This window comes from Lissotriton helveticus, chromosome 2_1, assembly GCF_964261635.1.
Source record: "Lissotriton helveticus chromosome 2_1, aLisHel1.1, whole genome shotgun sequence".
Classification (NCBI taxonomy): Eukaryota; Metazoa; Chordata; class Amphibia; order Caudata; family Salamandridae; genus Lissotriton; species Lissotriton helveticus.
In genome coordinates, this window is record NC_136059.1 from 973,130,175 (window position 1) to 973,149,900 (window position 19,726).

Here is a 19,726-nt window from a genome sequence, read left to right on the forward strand (position 1 = left end):
CCTCCTAGTTCTAAATCAGTTAGTAATTGTGTCATAGTAAGCAGATCTGTGTCTCTCCTCCTTAAACCTACTACTGTTTAACATCTACATCACTCCTCCTACCAAGCTCAGAGAGTCTTTCAGTCGTAGGTTTGAGGACTATGCAGATGGCACTCAGAACAACCCCACGCTAAAAGACAATGTGAGTAGCCTCTAAGAGCAATTCAAGAATTGCCATTGGTTGGTGGTCCCTGTATTGATTTGAGTGTCCTAAAATAGAACTCAGCAAAACCTAATGTCATAGTTTCTACACTTTTTCAACCTGGTCCCCTAACTGGTTACCAGATTCTCTTGGCTCCCACCTGCATCTGCCTCAGCAAACAACATAGGTGTCATTTTCGACCAACATCTCACATTCAAAGCTAAAGGAGTAACAAAATGCATCTTGATTTGCTTACTAATGATGAGTCGTTAGGAAAATTCCACCCCTTTTTTGTGGCTCCACCAGGAAATTTTAGTCTAGTCGCTCATCATTTCCAGACTGGACTACTGTAGATCACGGTCAGTCTTCCCAGTTTCTTAGCGAAAAGACTTCAGCTCATAAGGAACTGAGTAACATGCCAAATTTTTGGCCTACAGATAAACGCTTACATTTAGCATCCTTTCACTAGCTGCAAATCCAGAAATGCTGTATTTTGACCATTTTGTTTCTGCCATAAACCAATTCACAATTCTTATTACTTGAACTATATGTTGGCCATCTTCAAGCTTTTTGTTCCCCGAGGGTCACTTCGTCCCAACAAGGCTCACTTTGTCAGTTCATTGATTTAGGAAATCACACATCAGTGGTTATGCTTGTTCTGCTACTACGACCAAAGACTCGAATGCCCACCCATCCAAATTCAGATCTGAGGAACAGCTTTTTGTATTTCACAAACTACTGAAAATCCACCTTTGTACATGTTCTGCTGGTTAAATATTTCTTAGTGTCAATGCATCGTATTCTTGGAAATTTGCTCACTACAAATTCAAACACAAACTCCACCCATCACCTTTTGTAGTCTAAAGTGTAATGTATGCCCAGACGAGAGCCCTGTGCTCAGGTGATTAAGAGGCATTAACATTTGTTCAATCTTTTTCCAAGCAATGCTAGTGAATCAATAGTACAAGTGAAGTATATTTTATTGAAAATTCAGAAAATTCCAATTAATAGATTAAGTTTCAAAAAATGTGATAGTCCTGTGAAAAAGAAGTAGTTTAATACAGAAAATATATCAAATACCCATACAAAGATGTAGAGAGCCACAGAGGGAACCTGTGATCTTGAAAAACACTAGCTTGACGAACGAGAGCTCTAAATCGATAAACCCTGCAGTGATATTTCCATGAAGCTCCTGTGAGTTTAAGGATTTATTAATCTTTCAAATGGCCTCTTGGGGTATAGCAGGACAGGCATGCTACTTGGGAAAGAATTACAACTGGAAGCAGTCAAAAAGGTTAGGTTGCCATTTTAGCAATTGATAAAAATCAGTTTAAACATTTTATGGTCATACTACTACTCACTCTGCTAGCCCTAATGTTGACCTACCAGGTGGTCTGTTGTAGTTAGCTGGAGGTTGGGGTGGTGGTGGCTGCTGTTGAATTGCAGGTAAAGTCCTCTTCCCTTGAACGGCAAGCTGAAGGTTTTCAGGTAAAGTCTGACCACGAGCCAGCATTTTGTATGCCAAAATTTGAGCTCGAAGCTGATGAAGCTGAACAGGACTGAAAGGAGAGGGACCACGGTTTGGTTGACTGATAACCTGTGGATCTCCTGGCATCATGGGTGCCTGTTGGCCAGGAGGAATTTGTGGAGGAGTTGGCCCGCCTGCAGACATTGGACTGGAAACATGTTCAGGTGCTCCTAACGGAGATGGGTGAGGAGACATATAACCTGAAATAGAAAGCGAAGTATTATTTAAACAGTCTCACATGAAGATTTTCATTACAAATGCAATTAACATTGTAATCTCTCCCATTACCTCACCATAATTAAATAAATTCCCTAAGCTATCTCATGTTAATCTCCCTAACAAACCATATTAAAAAAACACAGAAACCATCATCATGCCACCCAGTCCACGTTATGAGTAAGGAGTGAGTTATACCCTGGCTCCATGTGTTCACATGAGGGACAAAAGATTGAAAACCCTCTGAGAAGAATGCTGTGGGCCACATTACTCAATAAATAAGACTAGGATAATCTGCAGCCACCATCACTGGTGTCCTCCCCTTCCTGCCCATTTGAAGTAATGCTGCTGCCCTGTCCCCCTTGGCATACATGTAATGCCACGTAGGACTGCATCCATACCACGTTGCCTCCCACCTGGTTGGGCACTTCCATTTCATGATCTGCAGACCAGGACCAGTGAGGCGCATGGGGCTGCTTGTGCTGTGACATCCCATCGCACTCAAAGGCATATGCAAGTGGGCCCTATCACATATGCCTGGGAGAGGGGCGTTGGTCCGAAGTGGCCATATCTCTGCGATGTTGTACCTGTCCTGACTCTCTGCTACTGGATCCTGGGGCCCTCCGCTGCCGCCCTCATTGAGTACTGGGCGCCTGGTGATAGAAGACACACGCTCCTACCTTCTTCAATGTCACGAGAGACACCGCCCTTCTCACCCAACGTGCCCCTTAACAGTGCCTGAATGCGCTGGGGTTGCTCGTCCTACAGCGCCAGTAGGGGGCTGCGGGCACTGGCAAGTCTGCCGACTGCACCAACATCGTGGAGCCCCTCCCTCCAAGAGTCTGCCTACGCGCTGAACAATGGGTAGCCTACATTTGCACGCCCTAAATACGCCATGACTCTTCTTCGCTTCCACGAGTATTGCAGTGAGCACTGACAAGACGGATCACACCGGCCATCTGGAGACCATTGGGAACAAATTGGACATTGTGAAGCAGTTGTACACACCGGGCCTCACTAGAAAGCGCCTGTGCCTCACTGAAGAGTAAAATCTTTAAAGGTACAGCGGACCGTACATTACTACATGCGGACCACTGCAAACTCGCCGACTAGGTCCAAACAGCGGAATGAACTCTCTCCAAACTTCGACAGAAATAGAATTGGTGCTGCAGGCCTTGTTGGACTGCGTGCACACTCTGGGCGGAAGACGCTGGGGCTGCTCCAGGAATAACATCAGAGTGGCGGGTATTCCGGAGGGTGTCGAGAAGCAAAACGCAGTCACCTACATGGATTGCTGGCTGCATGACCCCCTCGCTCTGGCAGCGCTCTCCCTGTACTTTTTAATTGAGCAAGCGCACTGCATCCCATAAGCCTCCACCAGGCTTCAATTCCAGACCGCTACTGTTTCGTCTGCTTCACTACCGGCGACAGTGACTCCATTCTACGTGATGCATGGAAACTTCAAGACATCACTTAAAATGCCTACATCATGTTCTTCGCAGACCATACAGCAGCGGTGCAAAGACAAAGGAACTCCTTCTTGACTGTCAAATGACACCTCCAGGAAATGGACTCAAGATACTCCCTCCTGTTCCCTGCATGTCTGGGGTTGTTGCTGAGGGGGCAATGCACTCAATTGCATCTCCATGAGACACCTGGGAATGGCTGGAGTCAAACCACACCGGAGTCAAAGACACCTCTATGTCCAGCAGAGGGGGGGGCTGCTGCGAGTGGAAACTCCTTGGCCTAAAACTGTTCCCAACCTAGAACAAGTCATACAGGAGAGGCACTGACCCCTACAGATAGTATCCATGATCCGTGAAGCAACCCAGGGTTCAGATCCGGAAGAGGGATCCACCAGGTCCCTCAGTGACAACAGCTCCACAACTACTTGGCCCTTCCGGGACAGACTCCGTAATTCCCCTTGATTTTACACCGCAGACGTCTGATGACATTATCTGACCTGATCTTCGTTGGTCTTTCTACAGCCCATCTGATAGACCTGTAAGCCCAATGTTTACTGTAGGTTTTGCATGTGATTCCTTTCAAAGATTTTTGTTCTTCTTTTCAGCAGACATGGGGACAAAATGCTTCTGAATTTTCTTGTCAGGTCTTGCTAAAGTCCTGTCACCACCTCAGACACCGCACATGCACTCAGACGAGGAACAATTACACATCATAGCCGATGCACCCCTACGCTCATTGCCCCAATCCCTTCTCTCCACGCTCCCATTTCAGGGTCTGTATTGCCACTTGATACAAAAAGCTAGCAGTTTAGAGGCGGGGACACATCACTCTACTCTGATGGTATTCACTTTTTTTTTTTCTTTTCTTGGTTGTAACTCTCCGTTTTCTAGCACCCAACCCTGTCGCCCATGCCTGCAAGACACCAACACAGTATATAAGTTGACCATCCGTCCACCACACGCCACTCCAACTCATACATGACCCACACTAACGTTATCACCGGAAAAGTGTGTGAAATGCACACCTCCTCAGGCCGGTATGCGGTTTACTAATATCTCAAACGCTTCTTGATCCATATAAATGCACTTGGAAGAAACTCATTTATCACAAGCTGAAGCAACTAAACTGCAAAAGCGATGGAGAGGCTAAGTGTTTGCTACTAATTTCTCCTCTTAAGCTACTGTTGTTTTGGTATGGATCAGGCCAAGGGTCCTTCAAAGCAGATGAGGTGGTTGCATACAGAGAGAGCTGCTATGTGCTTGACAGAGGCCACCTAGAAGGTCGCCATATACTAGTAGGTACAATATATGCACCTAACACTTAACAAGTCCTGTTCCTCCACAGCCTATCTGGTATGCTGGCCCGATGGAGTGGAGTACCATGGCTATTAGGGGGGATTTCAACAGCATTCCGCACACTGAACTTTGTCAGTCATATCCTCCACTGCCTCGTACACCTGCTGCATCCAATGCCCAAGCACCAAAGGACTGGCTGCAAACTGGCAGCTAGCAGGCATCTTGCACTCACACAACACAAGATATATACATTTGTTGGCACAACTAGTCTGCTCTCCTCCATTACAAACGTAGATTACTCGGATCGCACCCACTCTGATCATAATCCCCAGTATCTGCAGCTAGCATGGGACACGCCCCGCCCTGTCATCCTCCCCTGGAGATTACAAGCAGCGTCGCTAAAAGATCCTCCCTTCTGCGCCTCTATCAGCACCGCTCTCGAGGATTACTTTGAATTAACCAGTAACACAGAAACCACCAGACTTACCAAGTCGTATGCATTCAAGAGGCCAGTGTTTAGGGATGAATTGGACATACATAGGCAGCTCGACAAAGATATCTCCAATATAGGAAAGGCACTCATAGAACACGAAACCCAAAAAGTGGTCATCCGAGGGATCGCACACCGCCTTGCGGAGGCACACCATGAACACGCCTCATTATTTTAGAGTCTTAACTATGCTGATCACTCTGCTCACACCCACACTGTAGCTGATAGAGCTGGCCGTCTGCTGGAGTGGCTGAAACGCCAAGACCAAACAAAGCCCCCCATGACAATGTTGTGATCGGCCACTGGCACTCTACTCTACACACAGTGTGACATACATAACAAACTGACACGCCTCTACACCTCGTTTGTTCCAACCCAGAACACATCCCTGAACCTAAGTGATTATTTTGTGTCCTGAAGTATTCTCCGCACCAGTGGCCACAGGCTGGTTGCCTGATGCAGGACCTAGAGAAGTCCTTCAACTCCCTAGAATAGGCCTTCCTGTTCAAAGTGCTGCTGCGGTATGGAATTGGGAACAGATTTCTCTGACTGGTCAAATTACTATATACCCAGTCACTATCTAGAATCAAGACAGGCTCTCTTGTCTAGTAACTCCCTCAAATACAAAGAGGAACCTGCCAGGGCTGCCCACTTTCCCCGCTCTTCTTTCTCCCTAGCAATAGAGTACCTAGCAGTTGTTAATCAGGAGCAGCGGGTGAGCTGGTGCATTCCTCTGGGTGATGGTATTCACATCATCTCTCTTTACGCAGTTGGCCTGCTTCTTTATCTCAGAGATGTGCAATCAATATCCGACATGCTCGCTTGGGCACTCAGTAGATTTGCTGAGCTCTCCATCTTGAAAGTGAACTGGGCCATATCCTGCCAGTTCCGAATTAACACCTATGCGCCCAAACCAGAATTTACCTTCAATGGGGTCCCTATAGTCTGGCAGCCCTCCACATTCCGGTACCTAGGAATCCGGGTATATCATTCACCCAAAGATTTATTTGATTGCAATCTCGCAAGCGCTGTACCACCCCAAGGTCCCAAATTACATTTTTGCAGACCTGCGGAGGGGGGGGGCGGTGGTGGTGGTGGGGAGGGGGGGCGGTGGTGGTGGTGGTGGTGGTGGGTGGATGGGGAGGGGGGGGTAGGTGTTGGAACCCCCCCCCCGCAAGTTGGTGTTACGACTTGCGGAGTAATGGTATGCCGAATCACAACGCGTTTGTTGTAACAACCGCGTTGTGATTCCCTGCGGGGAGAAATACAGCGGGATAATCACATACATTCGTTGGGGCAGGTGCTAGGCGTGGGTTGGGGCTTCTTTTTGTTAATTGTTGTATTACCTGTAACTAGAATCGTTTATCCATCTCTCCGTAGTACATGCTGTCTGCTCCAGAGGTGGGTCAGCAAGTACATACTGCTTTGCTCTACTCATGTGATTGTGAACGCACTGACAAAAACTTGTACGCTGTCAACCGGTTAAACTTTTCACAGTGCTACCCTGCCTTTTACCACGGGAATTGTAAAGAGTAACATGCTCAACTTCTTAAGTGCCTTAGTTTTTGTATCACTGTAGTATATATCACTGAATGTATAAATTGTTTGCATTTTGCAAAAACCCAATAAACGGATTCAAACAACAACAAATGAGTAAGGAGTTAGTTAAGAAAGACATTTGAACACTAATTTTCATTTTTTTTTACATAAATCGGGCTTCTATTACTTTCCTCATACTAGTTTAAATTCATGTAAAAAAGATTTTTTTTAAATGGTTAAGTAATAAGAATTGCCTGAAAAACATAAGTACTTCAGGACAGACAAAAGTTAATTTAGGACATTAAGTGCATCAAGACCAAGAAACGGCATGATAGGCACTTGATCAAGTTTGGAGCAAACCCCAAAACAATCTGAAATTAATCATTCACAACGTGTCCGTTACAAACAAATTAAAAACAGTTTACAATTAAATGCATTCGAGAGGTTACGGAATGACAGTAACCATAAGTATTATAATTATATACAAGTGTTATGAAATATTTTTCTTATAATACGTTTTGCAATGAAATAAGAGATAAAATGCTAGTGAAACAGAGGGGACACAAATCTTTACAGACACAATGCAATACAGCGCATGATATCACCAGCATGTAGCAGTTCTGTACTGCAAGGTATAGAACAACCATTGACCATGACAGATATTTAGTACTCATTAGTATTACTACTACTAAAAACATTGAAGACTAAACTTGCCAATTCCCCTTCAAAACGTTTCTACAGATAGCAATCTAGCTAGTGCAAAGGGGAAGGATGGGTGGAATTAATAGGAGTGAGCAATAAAGTGGTGCTTGGGAATGATTACAGATTAGTGTCATTATTTTCTTTTTTCAAAATATCTTTTTCTTTTTATTCTTTTCAGTTTACATAACACATCCAGTATTACTGGAACAATAACTGTGGCTTGGAGGACATTCCAACAGAACATTTTTATAGAGGCAACAGTGATTCCACAAAATGTCAGCAGCACCATTAAATGCGACATTGCTTCCTATTTCAGTACACTATCATTACAACAACAACAACAATACTTCACACTGATCGACCATCATATCTTAAGGGTATGTTTAGGATATCGTCTACCTCTACAGGGGGTCTTGAGAATCGTCTAATAGTTGAAAAGGGTAATAACTCATCTAGCAACCCTAATTCTTTCGAAACTTCCAGGGGCAGTTCCATCTTTCATAAGTCACTTTTTCTGCAGCCATATATAGATCCATCCCCTTTCTCCACTCTTGGAGGGTGGGAACTTCCTGCCCCCCATAGCCTGGCCACATCCAGCTGAGCTACAACTAGGCTCAAGGCACTCAAAAGTAGTTGGGATCTAGTACCAGACGTCATTGGGGATACCCAGGAGAACAAAGTTAGGATCCCCCAGGAGAGGTACCTCAAGGATTGCACTAAGTTCTTCAAGGATTGCCCTCCAGTAGCTCTGTATGACGGGGCATCCCTGGTATCTTGACATTGAAGACAGGTCGGAGTCTCTGCTCTCCCCAATTTATACAATCTGTCTCGATCATAATATACCCTGTGGCGGATTTTATATTGAATGAGGCACAGTTGGGCTCTGGTGGCCACCTCCCTTGAGTGCATCAAGGCCGCCTCCCAATCAATAACTTCCATATCGCCCGTGTGCCTCTCCCATTTCTCCCAGAGTTTACCCAAATTATCAGGCATATTATTGTTTAGTGTCTTATATGTGAGGGACATTGTTTTACTCCTCCAGTCGTCTCCCCTCTAACGGAGCATATTCTGGTTACACCGCACCCACTATTCCATCCGCAACACCATGCATGGCGTAAAGTAATATTTGCTGAATTTGTGATTTTTGGGGGCTGTATTCACTACAAAAGGTTGCCAGAGGTTTAATCTGCCCCCAGCAACAATGTATCCCATCGTGGAGATTACGATCAGATCCCATGTCCCAAAGCCTTGTAATTTACCGTTCTCTCCGAACCATGTTTCTTTCCATAGTAGCGTTGCTTTAGTGACTCGGCAGGCCCACCCAATCGATCTTCTTTCGCGTTCCCATAATTCCAGGGTGACATGAGTCGCAGGAAGAAGCCCACTTGTAATCCTGCCATCATAAAAATAATATAGGTGTGTGTGCAGTTCCAGTGTCGCTCTCTCCAACATATATGCAGAGTGGTCTTTCAATGCATGTGTCCATTCGTTGATTGGAATTAGGTGTGCAGCCCAATGAGGACCTGGCTGGGCGGTTCGGGCTAGACTGTTCCCATTAGGAATAGGGTAAATACAGATGCCCAGACGTGAGTCCCTTGCTCACTTTGTCACTGGATTCAAGCTAGCCTGGCTGATGAGGAGTGTTATCCCGAAACCGGTCCCAGGATGCTTGTTTCCATTTCAGGGAAGACGTGGCTTGGCAGTTCGGGCTGGACTGTTCCCATGAGGCACAGGGTCAAGACTGATTTGCATGTAGCTGGGTCTGAACTGAGGTGGTGAGGTGAGCTAAAGAACGATGATCGATTCAACCCAGATCTGTGACTGGGGGGTGAGTGCCTGAAAAGTTTCAACGCTCCGTCCATCATCTCCTTGTGTTTGCTATATAATAGCACTACCCATTTCCTTAAGTTTTCTCCAAATCCAAAATTTGACTAATGTACCTTCCAGAAATGGCCAATGTATCGAATAAAACACTTTTTTTGCATCAATCAAGAATACATGAGGCTAAACTGGCTATGACCTCCATCAGACAGTTATCTGTTCTTCGGAGATTGTCGGTTAGCTTGACCTTGTATGAACCCAGACTGATCATTATGTATTAATGATGTAATAATCGTTGATCGGCGTGTGACTAGAATTGTGGCCAATATTTAAACTTCAGTATTTAGTAAAGAAATGGGACGATAAGAGACGACTTAGGTTTGCCCTCTTTATGTATAATCGGAATTGTGGCTGGCAGTCCAGGGAGAGGGTACCATCTGTATATGTGTCTTGATAAAGATTTAATAGATGGGGACCCAATAGATCTATACATCTTTTGTAAAATTCAGTGGGTACTCCATTAAGGCCCGGTGTTTTCCCTGGTCATAGCTCGGCTACCGCTAAGTCTTCTTCTAGTACCTTTGCCTCATCTTCACCAAGAACTGGGGTCTGAATGGCAGTTAGATAATGATGTACATGTGAGAAGCTACTTAGTGGATGCGTCTCATACAAAAACTCTTTAACAATCTGCAAACACCCTAACAATTTGAACATCTGTGTTGTGTCTTGTTCCTCTGGCGACAATAAGGTCTGCACCCATCTAGCCTCAGCTTCCTTTTTGCTGACCCAGGCAAGGAGGTTCCCGGCTTTTTTTCCAACAGGAGCTCTAGTGTACCATCCTCTAGGAGGAAATAAGAGAGACTTTTGCACAGCATTATTAGAAAGGTTGGCCCCATTTATGCTGCAGGCTGATAAGTTCCTGCTGGTAGAGGACTTCAATCACCATCTGGAGGCTCTTGCCAATGTGGAGACCACTTCTCTGCTTGCAGCGATGGAGTCCCTTGATCTCTCTGCCAGAGTGGTTAGCCCAACTCATCAGGCAGGTCATATATTGGATACTATTTTTTTCGTACAGGGTAGAATTAAGAGTAGATCCCCTATTAAAGGTATGCTGGACGGACCACTCGGCACTAAGTTTCTCTTGGGCCCCCTTAAACCCGTGAGGCCCTGCGCAACCACGGAAAGACCTTTGCAGAGCCTGGAAAAAAGTGACAGCTTCTGCCTTTAGGAGTGTCTATACTCCCCCCCTGCTTTTATGAATCGTCTGGATTGTGACATGGCATTAGATGCCTTTGAGGCCTCTACAATAGATGTTCTTTATTCGATCGCACCACAGAAGCTGGTGAAAATTCAGACCAGGGCATCCCCAGCCCCAAGGTATACAGATACCCTCAGAAGTTAAAAAAGCCCTTTGTAGGGGGAAAGAAAGGAAATGGAGAAAATCCAAATCCGACCAAGATGAACAGGGATATCGAGAGGCCCATATAACCTACCTAAATAGCTGTAATGCTGCCAGGAGAACTCATTTAGGCGTTCGCATATTGGAGGCCAGGGACTCCTCGAGGGAGCTCTTTGCCATCTTGAAGGAGTTTACTAACCCACGGGCGAATAATCCACTCCCGCCTCCCACACAGGAATTATGTGATCACCTAGCGGCCCACTTCACTAACAAGATTGATAAAATATATTGTTATTTTGGGGCTGAGGAGGTCGCTGATGATAGAGCCCCTTTCCAGGAAACTCCCTGCTCCCAGAGTCTGAAATGTTTCTCCACCATGACAGGTGGGTGCTCTATTTTCACAGGCTAAATCGTGCTCTACCCTTGACCTAGTACCTCCGGCGATTATGTCTGAGCTAACTCAGATTTTAGCAGATACTCTCGCTGAAGATTGCACGTATCAAGCCCCTGCTCAAGAAAGCCCTGGCGGATCCTTCTGACTTACAGAACTACAGGCCAATCGCTCTTCTGCCTTGCTGTTCTAAGGTGATGGAGACTCTAATTAAATCGACAGTGACCCGCTATTTAGAACAGAATACGATTTTGGACTCTTCCCAGTCCGGCTTCCGGCCATCCCATAGCACTGATGCAGCCCTACTGGAGGTTACCGATACGCTAAGATTGTCACTTGATGGGGAAACACCAGCTATGCTGGTGTTGTTAGATCAGTCGGCAGCCTTTGACACCATCTCTCATCGTATCCTGTTGAACAGGCTCCGAGGTCTGGCTTTTAAATGGATTCAGAATTATCTGTCCGACAGAACACAATGCGTCCAGTTGGACTCTTTTGTGTCTCATATGGCTGCAGTTGATAAGGGGGTTCCACCAGGCTCCATATTGAGTCCAACACTATTCAATCTATATGTAGCCCCCATGGCCTCTATCGTCAGAAACCATGGGTTTGAAACCATATCCTATGCTGACGATACGCAGCTGATCACACATAGAAAATGACCCTGCAGTGACAAAAGCCAGGTTTCTAAATTGCATGACTGGCATTGCAAGTTGAAAGAGGAAGAACTTCGTGCAACTAAATTCTTCCAAAACCGAGATACTGCTGTTTGGCAACGCAGAAAAACTGTGGACCTCGGACTGGTGGCCAACAGAATTAGGAGAAGCACCCTCCCCAAAAGGATAGGCCAAGAACCTATGAGTAAGAACAAGCTTTCTTTGGAAGAACAGGTGAAAATTCTTACAGGCACCTGCTTTGGGATCATGCGGATGTTGAGAAAGATTTTGCCCTGGATCCCGCTAAACGCTAGAGCCTGTCACTCCTAATTAGTCATCTTGACCATGGAAATGCTCTGTTGGTAGGAATTAGGGAAGACCTGCTACCTAGACTGCAGGTAGTACAGAACACGGCAGCTCTGCTTGCCCTCAATAAGCCAGCATCAACTCCTTCCGTGCATCTCCTACCTCAACTCCATTGGCTCCCATTCAGGAAACAGGCCCTCTTCAAACTGCTGTGCATGGTTTTTCAAATCTCTGCATGGTTTGGGTCCGGTTTACCTGACGAACAAAATAGGACGCTACCAACCTGGACAGTGTCTTAGATCCAGTAACCGTTGCCTGCTTCACAGCCAGAGGATCAGGAAAGCCAAAATGGGTGACTGTGCTTTTTCCTATTTGGCCCCCAAACACTGGAATGAGCTTCCTGAACAAATCCGTTCCTGCCCCAACCTGCTACAATTTATGAAAACTTGGCTATTCTAATCTAATTTGTTCCACTGGACCTCCTTTTTCATGCGCCAAGAGAGCCCCATGGGGATGATTTGTGCGCCTTACAAATGAGTGTAATAATAATATAGTCGGTGTAGTGTCGCTAATCTCAGTTTCCTAGCGCTGTCTTGTGCCAGGTCATGATACTCTAATAGTAGGACTTCTAATTGTCGGGTGACTATTGGGACCCCCCCTTGTCGATAAATCCATTTCTGTAGGTGAAGGATTTGGCGCTCTAGTTGTTCCAATTTCTCAACTCATTTTTTTCTTTTTTCGTGCAATAAAATTCTGAGCTTTGTCACGTAATACTGTTTTATAAGCCTCCCAAAATATAACCCTAGAAGAGACTGTGTCTTTATTTTCTAAGAAGAAACATTTTGTATCTACCAGAATACCTCTCAGAACCTCACCATCTCACAGATTCCATGCATTAAGTCGCCACTCGGTGCTTGGGCCATTGGCCCTTGCCTAAGTCGCACCAGGAGCGGAGAATGATCCAAGTGGCCCCTAGCTAGGTAGACAGCTTGTCCCATCTCGCCCACCTCACCAGTGGCTATGAAAACATAGTCCCGTCGGGAGTATGCTTGAGAGCTCCTGATAAGTATGAATATTGTCGGTCATATGGAGGTTGACAGCACTATATGCAAGTTAATCCCAGTTTACTAGCAAAGTGTGCCAACGGGGTAGAGTGTGCGACTCCCATGAGTCTCAGATCGATAAAGCAATGTGTGCATTACATCACTGAAATCTCCCCGATCACATGAAGGGATGAGAGAGTCTCCAGGAGAATGTCTACCATTTTAGACAAGGTGGGGGGCTGCAGAGGAGCTGATGCATATACACATATTAGAGTAACATCAGGTCTGTCCCACATCCCAGTAACTCCTACATAGCAACCTAGAGGGTCCTCCCACCAGCGTTGTACTTTAAACAGGGGAGACTTTTTGACCAATATTGCCAGACAATGAGACCCAGTAGTATGACCCGCATTGGTCAAGGCGGTATAAGCCCCCCTGCCCAGAAATCTACACTGAGTTCCCTGTAGGTGCATTTCTTGAAGCATCACTGTCGGGTGCATATGTTTATTATATTGTGACACCAACCCCCTTTAATTTTGGCACCCCGTCCATTTGCATTCCATGTCATTACAGTAAGGTAGGGGTTTCAGCTAAAGTTATCATGGCCATGGTGTACGCTTAGAAATTGTCCTGATAATGTTTGGAAATCACATGAAGCCCTTGTGCTGTTTTGTACCCGTTTGTCCTCCTAAAACTTGTGTGACCAACTAAATAGGAATAAGCAACAGTCCCCCTTCCCAACCAACCACCCCCTCCGCACCTCCCACAATCTATCTACTTCACTTAGCCATTCCATCATAAAATAACTGTGTGCAAAAGGAGAGGTCTGTCGCCGGCCCCCCTTAACTACTCAGTGCCTGGGCACGGTATCACTGACAGCATTAGAACAAAACTAAACAGAGAAGATCGAGAAGAATCTCAGGACAAACTCAGTCACCCTTGGGGTGTCAGGGGCATCAGCTGTGTGTTCCAATCTCCAATTCCTTTATTCCAAATCAGGGGTCTTGATGTTCTGGATTAAGTGTTAGCGCCTGTGTCGGCTGTTGCCGTGTCTCTTTATCTTGTTCCAACACAGAAATGTTGTCACAAGGGGATGAAGACTCTCAGCCTCTGAGGATTGATCAGCCTCGCCCGATTCTGAGCAGGAGGCCTGCAGTTGCGCCGGTCCTGTGGCCTTTCTCATGGAATGACCATGGTCTTTGTCTGTGGAGAACCCTCTTACTTGTCTCGACTGTCTCTGCAGGTAAGGGGATCCCCTACCCCTATGCTGTGATCCGCGGCCTCCCCTCAATGGCTGTAGCTTGCTGTCTTTCGGTCTGGCACCCAAGTTCTGGGACTGTCCTTGTTCAAACATCGATTCCCCCTGCGGGTGAAAGGCCAGCAGTTTCTCTATCCACACCCACGCCTCTTCTGGCGATTGAAATTAGTGTACTTAGTCTTGGTAGAGGACTTTGAGTTTTGCAGGGAACAGTAACCAGTGTTGCAACTGAAGACCACTGAGATTTACTTTCACTGACTCACAGGTACATCTCCAACACTGGACCTCACAAATACAGTCTGAGATTACCATAATTTTGGAGTTTTCTACATGTAATCTCTCCCTTGCGACGTACCTCTCGGAGGATCATGTTCCGGTCCAGGAAGTTAAGAAATGACTCTATGTTGGGTCTAGGCGGGTGTGGCTTTGCCCTTAATGCCATGTGTGCTTTTTCTATCACAAAGCAAGCAGAGAACTGGTTGGGTGGTAGCATGTTTTTCAGCTTTTGTGCCAAAACCACCAGTACACTATTACCTTCTGCGCCCTCTGGAAATCCTACAAAACTGAGCTTATTTCTGCATGCTAGATTTTCTGCATCTTCCAGGGGCCACATGACGTCTTTATCGGTATTACGAAGCTCTTCCACCCCTTTCCGGAGGTCCCATATTGTGTCTTCCACCTCCCGAGAGTAGAGTCTCAGCCTCAGTTACTCTTTTAGACACATTGCGTAGGTCTTGGCACAACAGGACTACTTCAGAACAAACCTCCCCTAACTTGCCCGCCAGGACCTCTCTCGATGATTGTATTGCATGTAACAGTATGACATTACTCTGCAGCGGTTGTGTACACCTTCAGTAGCCACCTGAGGGCCTACAAACTTGATAAGTGCCATGGTATTGGGAAGTCCATCGTATTGTCTACAATAAGCGAGAATCAGTTTGACTCCACTGATTATCTCACAGACTGCGAAAGTCACACCAGGAAGTGAGAAGCCTCTCAACCTCTTAGCCCTCCCCAACCAACCGCAATATCCATCAGGCAGAACCACTGTTAGCTGACATATGTCTCAGTCTGAAGTGTTGCTGGAGTGGGCTAGGCAATGCGGCAAACCTCAGTGGGTATGCATCCAGGGCAGCGCTAATATGGCATCAGAGTAGGGGGTCTCTGTCTGTCATAATCAGGCGCGTCCCGCGCCTCAGTGAGGGTGATGCTGTTTTGTAGCGCCGTGACACTGATCATGTGAGCGCTGACACGGGCCGCCTCCTAGGACATTAGTGCATGATGGAGAATGCAGTCTTTTTCCACTCTATCTGCCCACTCATGCGCGCCTGTGCTGCTGCAAGGGCGACGCTGTTGTAGAGTGCATTAACACTGACCATGTGAGGGCTAATAGGGGGGTCACCTCCTGGTGCCCTGGTGCATGATGAAGAATGCAGTCCCTTTCACCCTTTGTCTGCCCTATGCATGCGCCTCACGCACCGCAGAGAGCACGATACTGTTTTGAAGCGGTTTAACACCAACTAGAAATCGCTGATATGGAGCGATCTCTGTGGTGGAAAATGTTGTCTTTTTAGCCCCCTGTCTGATGTACTCATGTGGGTCTCCTTGTTGGGTGCAAGCAGGTCTGCTTGCATGTGCCACCAGATCTGCACTGGCTTTCTGCTGCCCACAAGTCACCGAACACAATACCTCCCAATTATCCCACTGCCTCACTGTGATGCTCAGGACATCCTCTCCCTCCCCCGCATCTGTCTTGTTTACTTGGGGAGCCACACGCAGCCTAGTTGCTCTTTGCTGCTGCTCCTGGGGCCCACAGTGCTATCACATTTCACAAAAGGCTGCACAGGATGCCCCAGTTCCTGGCAGTGCGTTCCCTATTGCTCGGGGAGACCTGTATTGAGGGTGTGTCTTCACAAGCGGTGTCAGTCAGACAGCCCAGGCAACATCCAGGCCACGTGGAGCTCCACTGCACAACCGTAGTCCCGGGACACCAGTCACCGTGCCCAGCGGCAATCAGCAACAGCGCGGCCCGAGCATTCCCCTCTGGCTCCTCAGCATCATTACCCCATCCGTCCCACTAGGCCTCAGCTGCGTGGTCCCAGTCACCCATGCAGCTTCTGTTGCATTTTGAGGCCCTTACCGTGTGGGGAGGGGTGGCAGGCCCCACGTCTCGGCACCGGCCACTTCTCTAAGGCCACCTCGTCAATCCGATGTCATCGACACAGCACTCTAAGCCATCATACCGGGACCCGTTCGGTTAGTGCCAGCCGCCATTTTATGTTCCGCCTGAACTGCACGTCTCCCAATATCATGGCTCTGCAGTATCTCAGGGATAAAATTGACTCGAAAGCAACCCAGTGGCACCGCGTAAATCTCAAGGGGGGGCTGTAGCTGTCCCCAGTAGTGGCAGGATTCTTGTTGAATTATTCTGAGCCGGCCGAGCTCACAGAGAGTGTGACTTACTTGGCCATGTTGTTGGCTATGCCAACAGAAGTGCCATTTTGTACTAATTCCCATCAATCAGTCTTGAGACTACTGGATCTGTAGCCCCATATGAAGGTCTTGAAAAGTCGGATTTGCTTGAAAAGATTGTGGTATATTGCTCATATCTCCCTGAATGTTGTATTTTTCCAATCAGGAACTGTGCTGCAAGAAGTCCTATAAAGATCTGATTCACTTGGGAACTATATACTCCGATAAGACTCTCAGCACTTTAACGGCAACACCTACAAACACCTAACAAAACATTACTAACTGGCTTGTCTCTTTAATTTAACTTCTCACTTCAGTTCAGTTTAAAAAATTGTTTTTCCAGCATTATATCACCAATGGGAGTGGTCAGACAAAACAAACTATGACAGAAAGCCAGAAACAAAGTATGGAGGAAGTGAGACATCTTGTTATTCAAAATGCAAGTTGTGTTAAAATGACAACCTTACCCTAGTGAGAAATTGCAAATGGAGGGTCAACTGAAAAATCCTAAATTTTCATATAGGAACCATAAGTAATACCCTAAAGAAAACAGTTTTAAACTGATTTTTTTTTTTTTCGAAATACTTGTCACCAGGTCAAAACTGAGCCTTTTTAGTGAGTCTCTAATATTTAATGCAAATAAACAATGAGTTCTAATTAAAAGTCTGAAATAGTTCATCACAGACAGTTGCAATGCAAGATACAGATCCCATTCAGGGGCCAAAGGACAGAAAGGGCTACGGACCACAAACTTGGTGGTTGACGTTGTACATTTCTGATTTCTTTAGGTGCACCCTACTATGTCTCGGTAAACTGGGGCAAGGAAACCATTTCCACAATCACACACAGGAAGTAAAGGCAATTAGAGAAATGTTTCTCAGGAAGGTAGTGTGGGATGCTAGAGCTCAGAACTCAACTAACAGAAGCAGCAATGATCTTGTCCTGTTGTAGGACATAGTCTATTTTATCCAGAGTGGGGCTCTGATGCCTGCTCCAGTTGACAGATTTGGCTTAAACTAAGATGCTCTGTGCGTTATCTTCTCTTATATGGGACCATAGTAGCATGTGCATTTGGGGCTGGAGGTGTGGTGATGTAGCAGCACAGTAGAACAGTTTGACGGGAGCACATCCAGGAAGATACATCTTAAAGGCCGAGATCCGGTGGGTGATCGTTGTGCAGTTGTGGCCTTCAGGCTTGCGTCAACGGCAATGTCTGCTAAAGGAACCTTACAAGAAAGGGGTCAGTAGACCACACTCTCACTGACACAGAGAACAAGTACTGGAAAAGCCAACAAAATCTGGTCTAGGCAAGGGGGCGGAGCTAGCTCGTGACCGAGATGGCCGCTTGAGCTGAGGGCTCCCTCGCTTCAAACAACTATCCTTGATTAATCCTGTGGGTTGCGTGCCAAAATCCTGCCCAGTGACCTCCGTGGGGCTGCAGACCTATCGAGGAGTGAGGAGCCGAAAGAGCGAGCTCCCTGCCGGCTCCCTTCCCGCTGCTTGGGCGGAGTCGAAAGCGGGCGCCGGGGAAGGCGGGGACGTGAGGCCGGCCTCGGCCTGGCCCCTTGGCTCCACTCCGGCTACTGGTCTGCGGCGCGGCTGGTCGCCGAGGTTTGCTGCGACATTGGGGGTGAGCGGAGTGGCTTTGGCCCCCCACCCCGTGCTGGAAATCTGCTTGTGTCTCGTCCGGCCTGAGGCGGCAGAAGTAGGTGGGAGGGGGGGAAATCAGCGGCGGCGGGAAGACATATCCCGGCCGCGAAGAGAAGTGCGACACACCCCCGGGGGCTGGTATCGCGTAGAGGGAAGCGCCTGGAGGGCCCCGGGCCGACCGCTGCGGTAGCGGCACCCCGTAGTTGACCCATTACAGACTGCGTGAGGCGGCACAACCCCCACTACAGGCCCCTGTCGCTCATGAATGTCGACGAAGATATTTGCCAACCGTCTCAGCCCTTTGGTCACTATGATGGTTGCTCCGGAGCAGGCGGGCTTCGTGCCTAGTTGCAATTTGACTTATAACCTCCGGACAGTTTTTGCTGCCATAGGGCGCACACGCCCGGAGGTTCCTGCGGGGGCAGTCTTCCTCGACATGTAAAAGGCCTTTGACTAGGTCGAGAGGCCTTTCATGAGGCAAGTCTTCGGCCGAATGTGTGTGGGGCGGTCTCCCACCAACTTCTGGCGACGTTGTATTCTGCCCCAACGGCCCGTATCCGGATTGGTTCTTTGGTTACTGACCCTATACAAATTTGCAGGGGCACGAGACAGGGCTGTCCCTTATCTCCTATACTCTATGATCTGACGGCTGAGCCACTGGCTTGTGCACTACGTGAATATCACGAGCAGAGGGGTATCTTGTTCCCGAACTATCACCTAATGAACAAGTTACTTACCTTCGGTAACGATATATCTGTAAGAAACAGTAGTTAGTATTAGATTCCTTACCTTAGAATATCCCCAGGAGTCAGACTGGATCTGGAAATTTTTGCGTAGCAGTACCCTTGCGCGTCGGTAGGCGTCGTCTGCGGCTCCGCGTCTGTCGTCGGCATCGTGGGCACCGTGATGACGTCGTCGGAGTACTTAGACACCGCCTCCGCGTGCTGACGTCAGTTCTTAGACACAGCTTTTCCGCGCCAGAAACGCAGAGCCATGTTAAAAACCAACACTGGTGCCATTGAAACTAGGGCCCTGAAAGGGATGACCTTAACCCTAGATATCAGTTTACAGAACGGGGAGGATAGGTGGGGCGGTAAGGAATCTAATACTAACTACTGTTTCTTACAGATATATCGTTACCGAAGGTAAGTAACTTGTTCATCTGAAAGAAACAGGTTAGTATTAGATTCCTTACCTTAGAATTGATACCCCAGCAATACCAACCCCAATGGTGGGACTGCGAACCAATAATCACACCAGAAAGTCCTGGAGGACGGAACGGCCAAAGAAGCCATCCCTCCGGACTTGGCTG

General features: G+C 47.1%; 1 protein-coding gene across 3 annotated transcripts in view; it reads right to left on the minus strand.

The window, feature by feature from the left end:
* SMARCA2 (SWI/SNF related BAF chromatin remodeling complex subunit ATPase 2) overlaps window positions 1-19,726 on the minus strand; it is a 1,851,064-nt gene that overhangs the window by 1,678,367 nt on the left and 152,971 nt on the right. For all 3 annotated transcript variants that reach the window (XM_078675722.1, XM_078675721.1, XM_078675720.1), the window contains exon 4: window positions 1,568-1,909. In XM_078675722.1, the coding sequence (XP_078531848.1) occupies window positions 1,568-1,909 (342 nt within the window). The remainder of the gene's footprint in view (window positions 1-1,567; window positions 1,910-19,726) is intronic.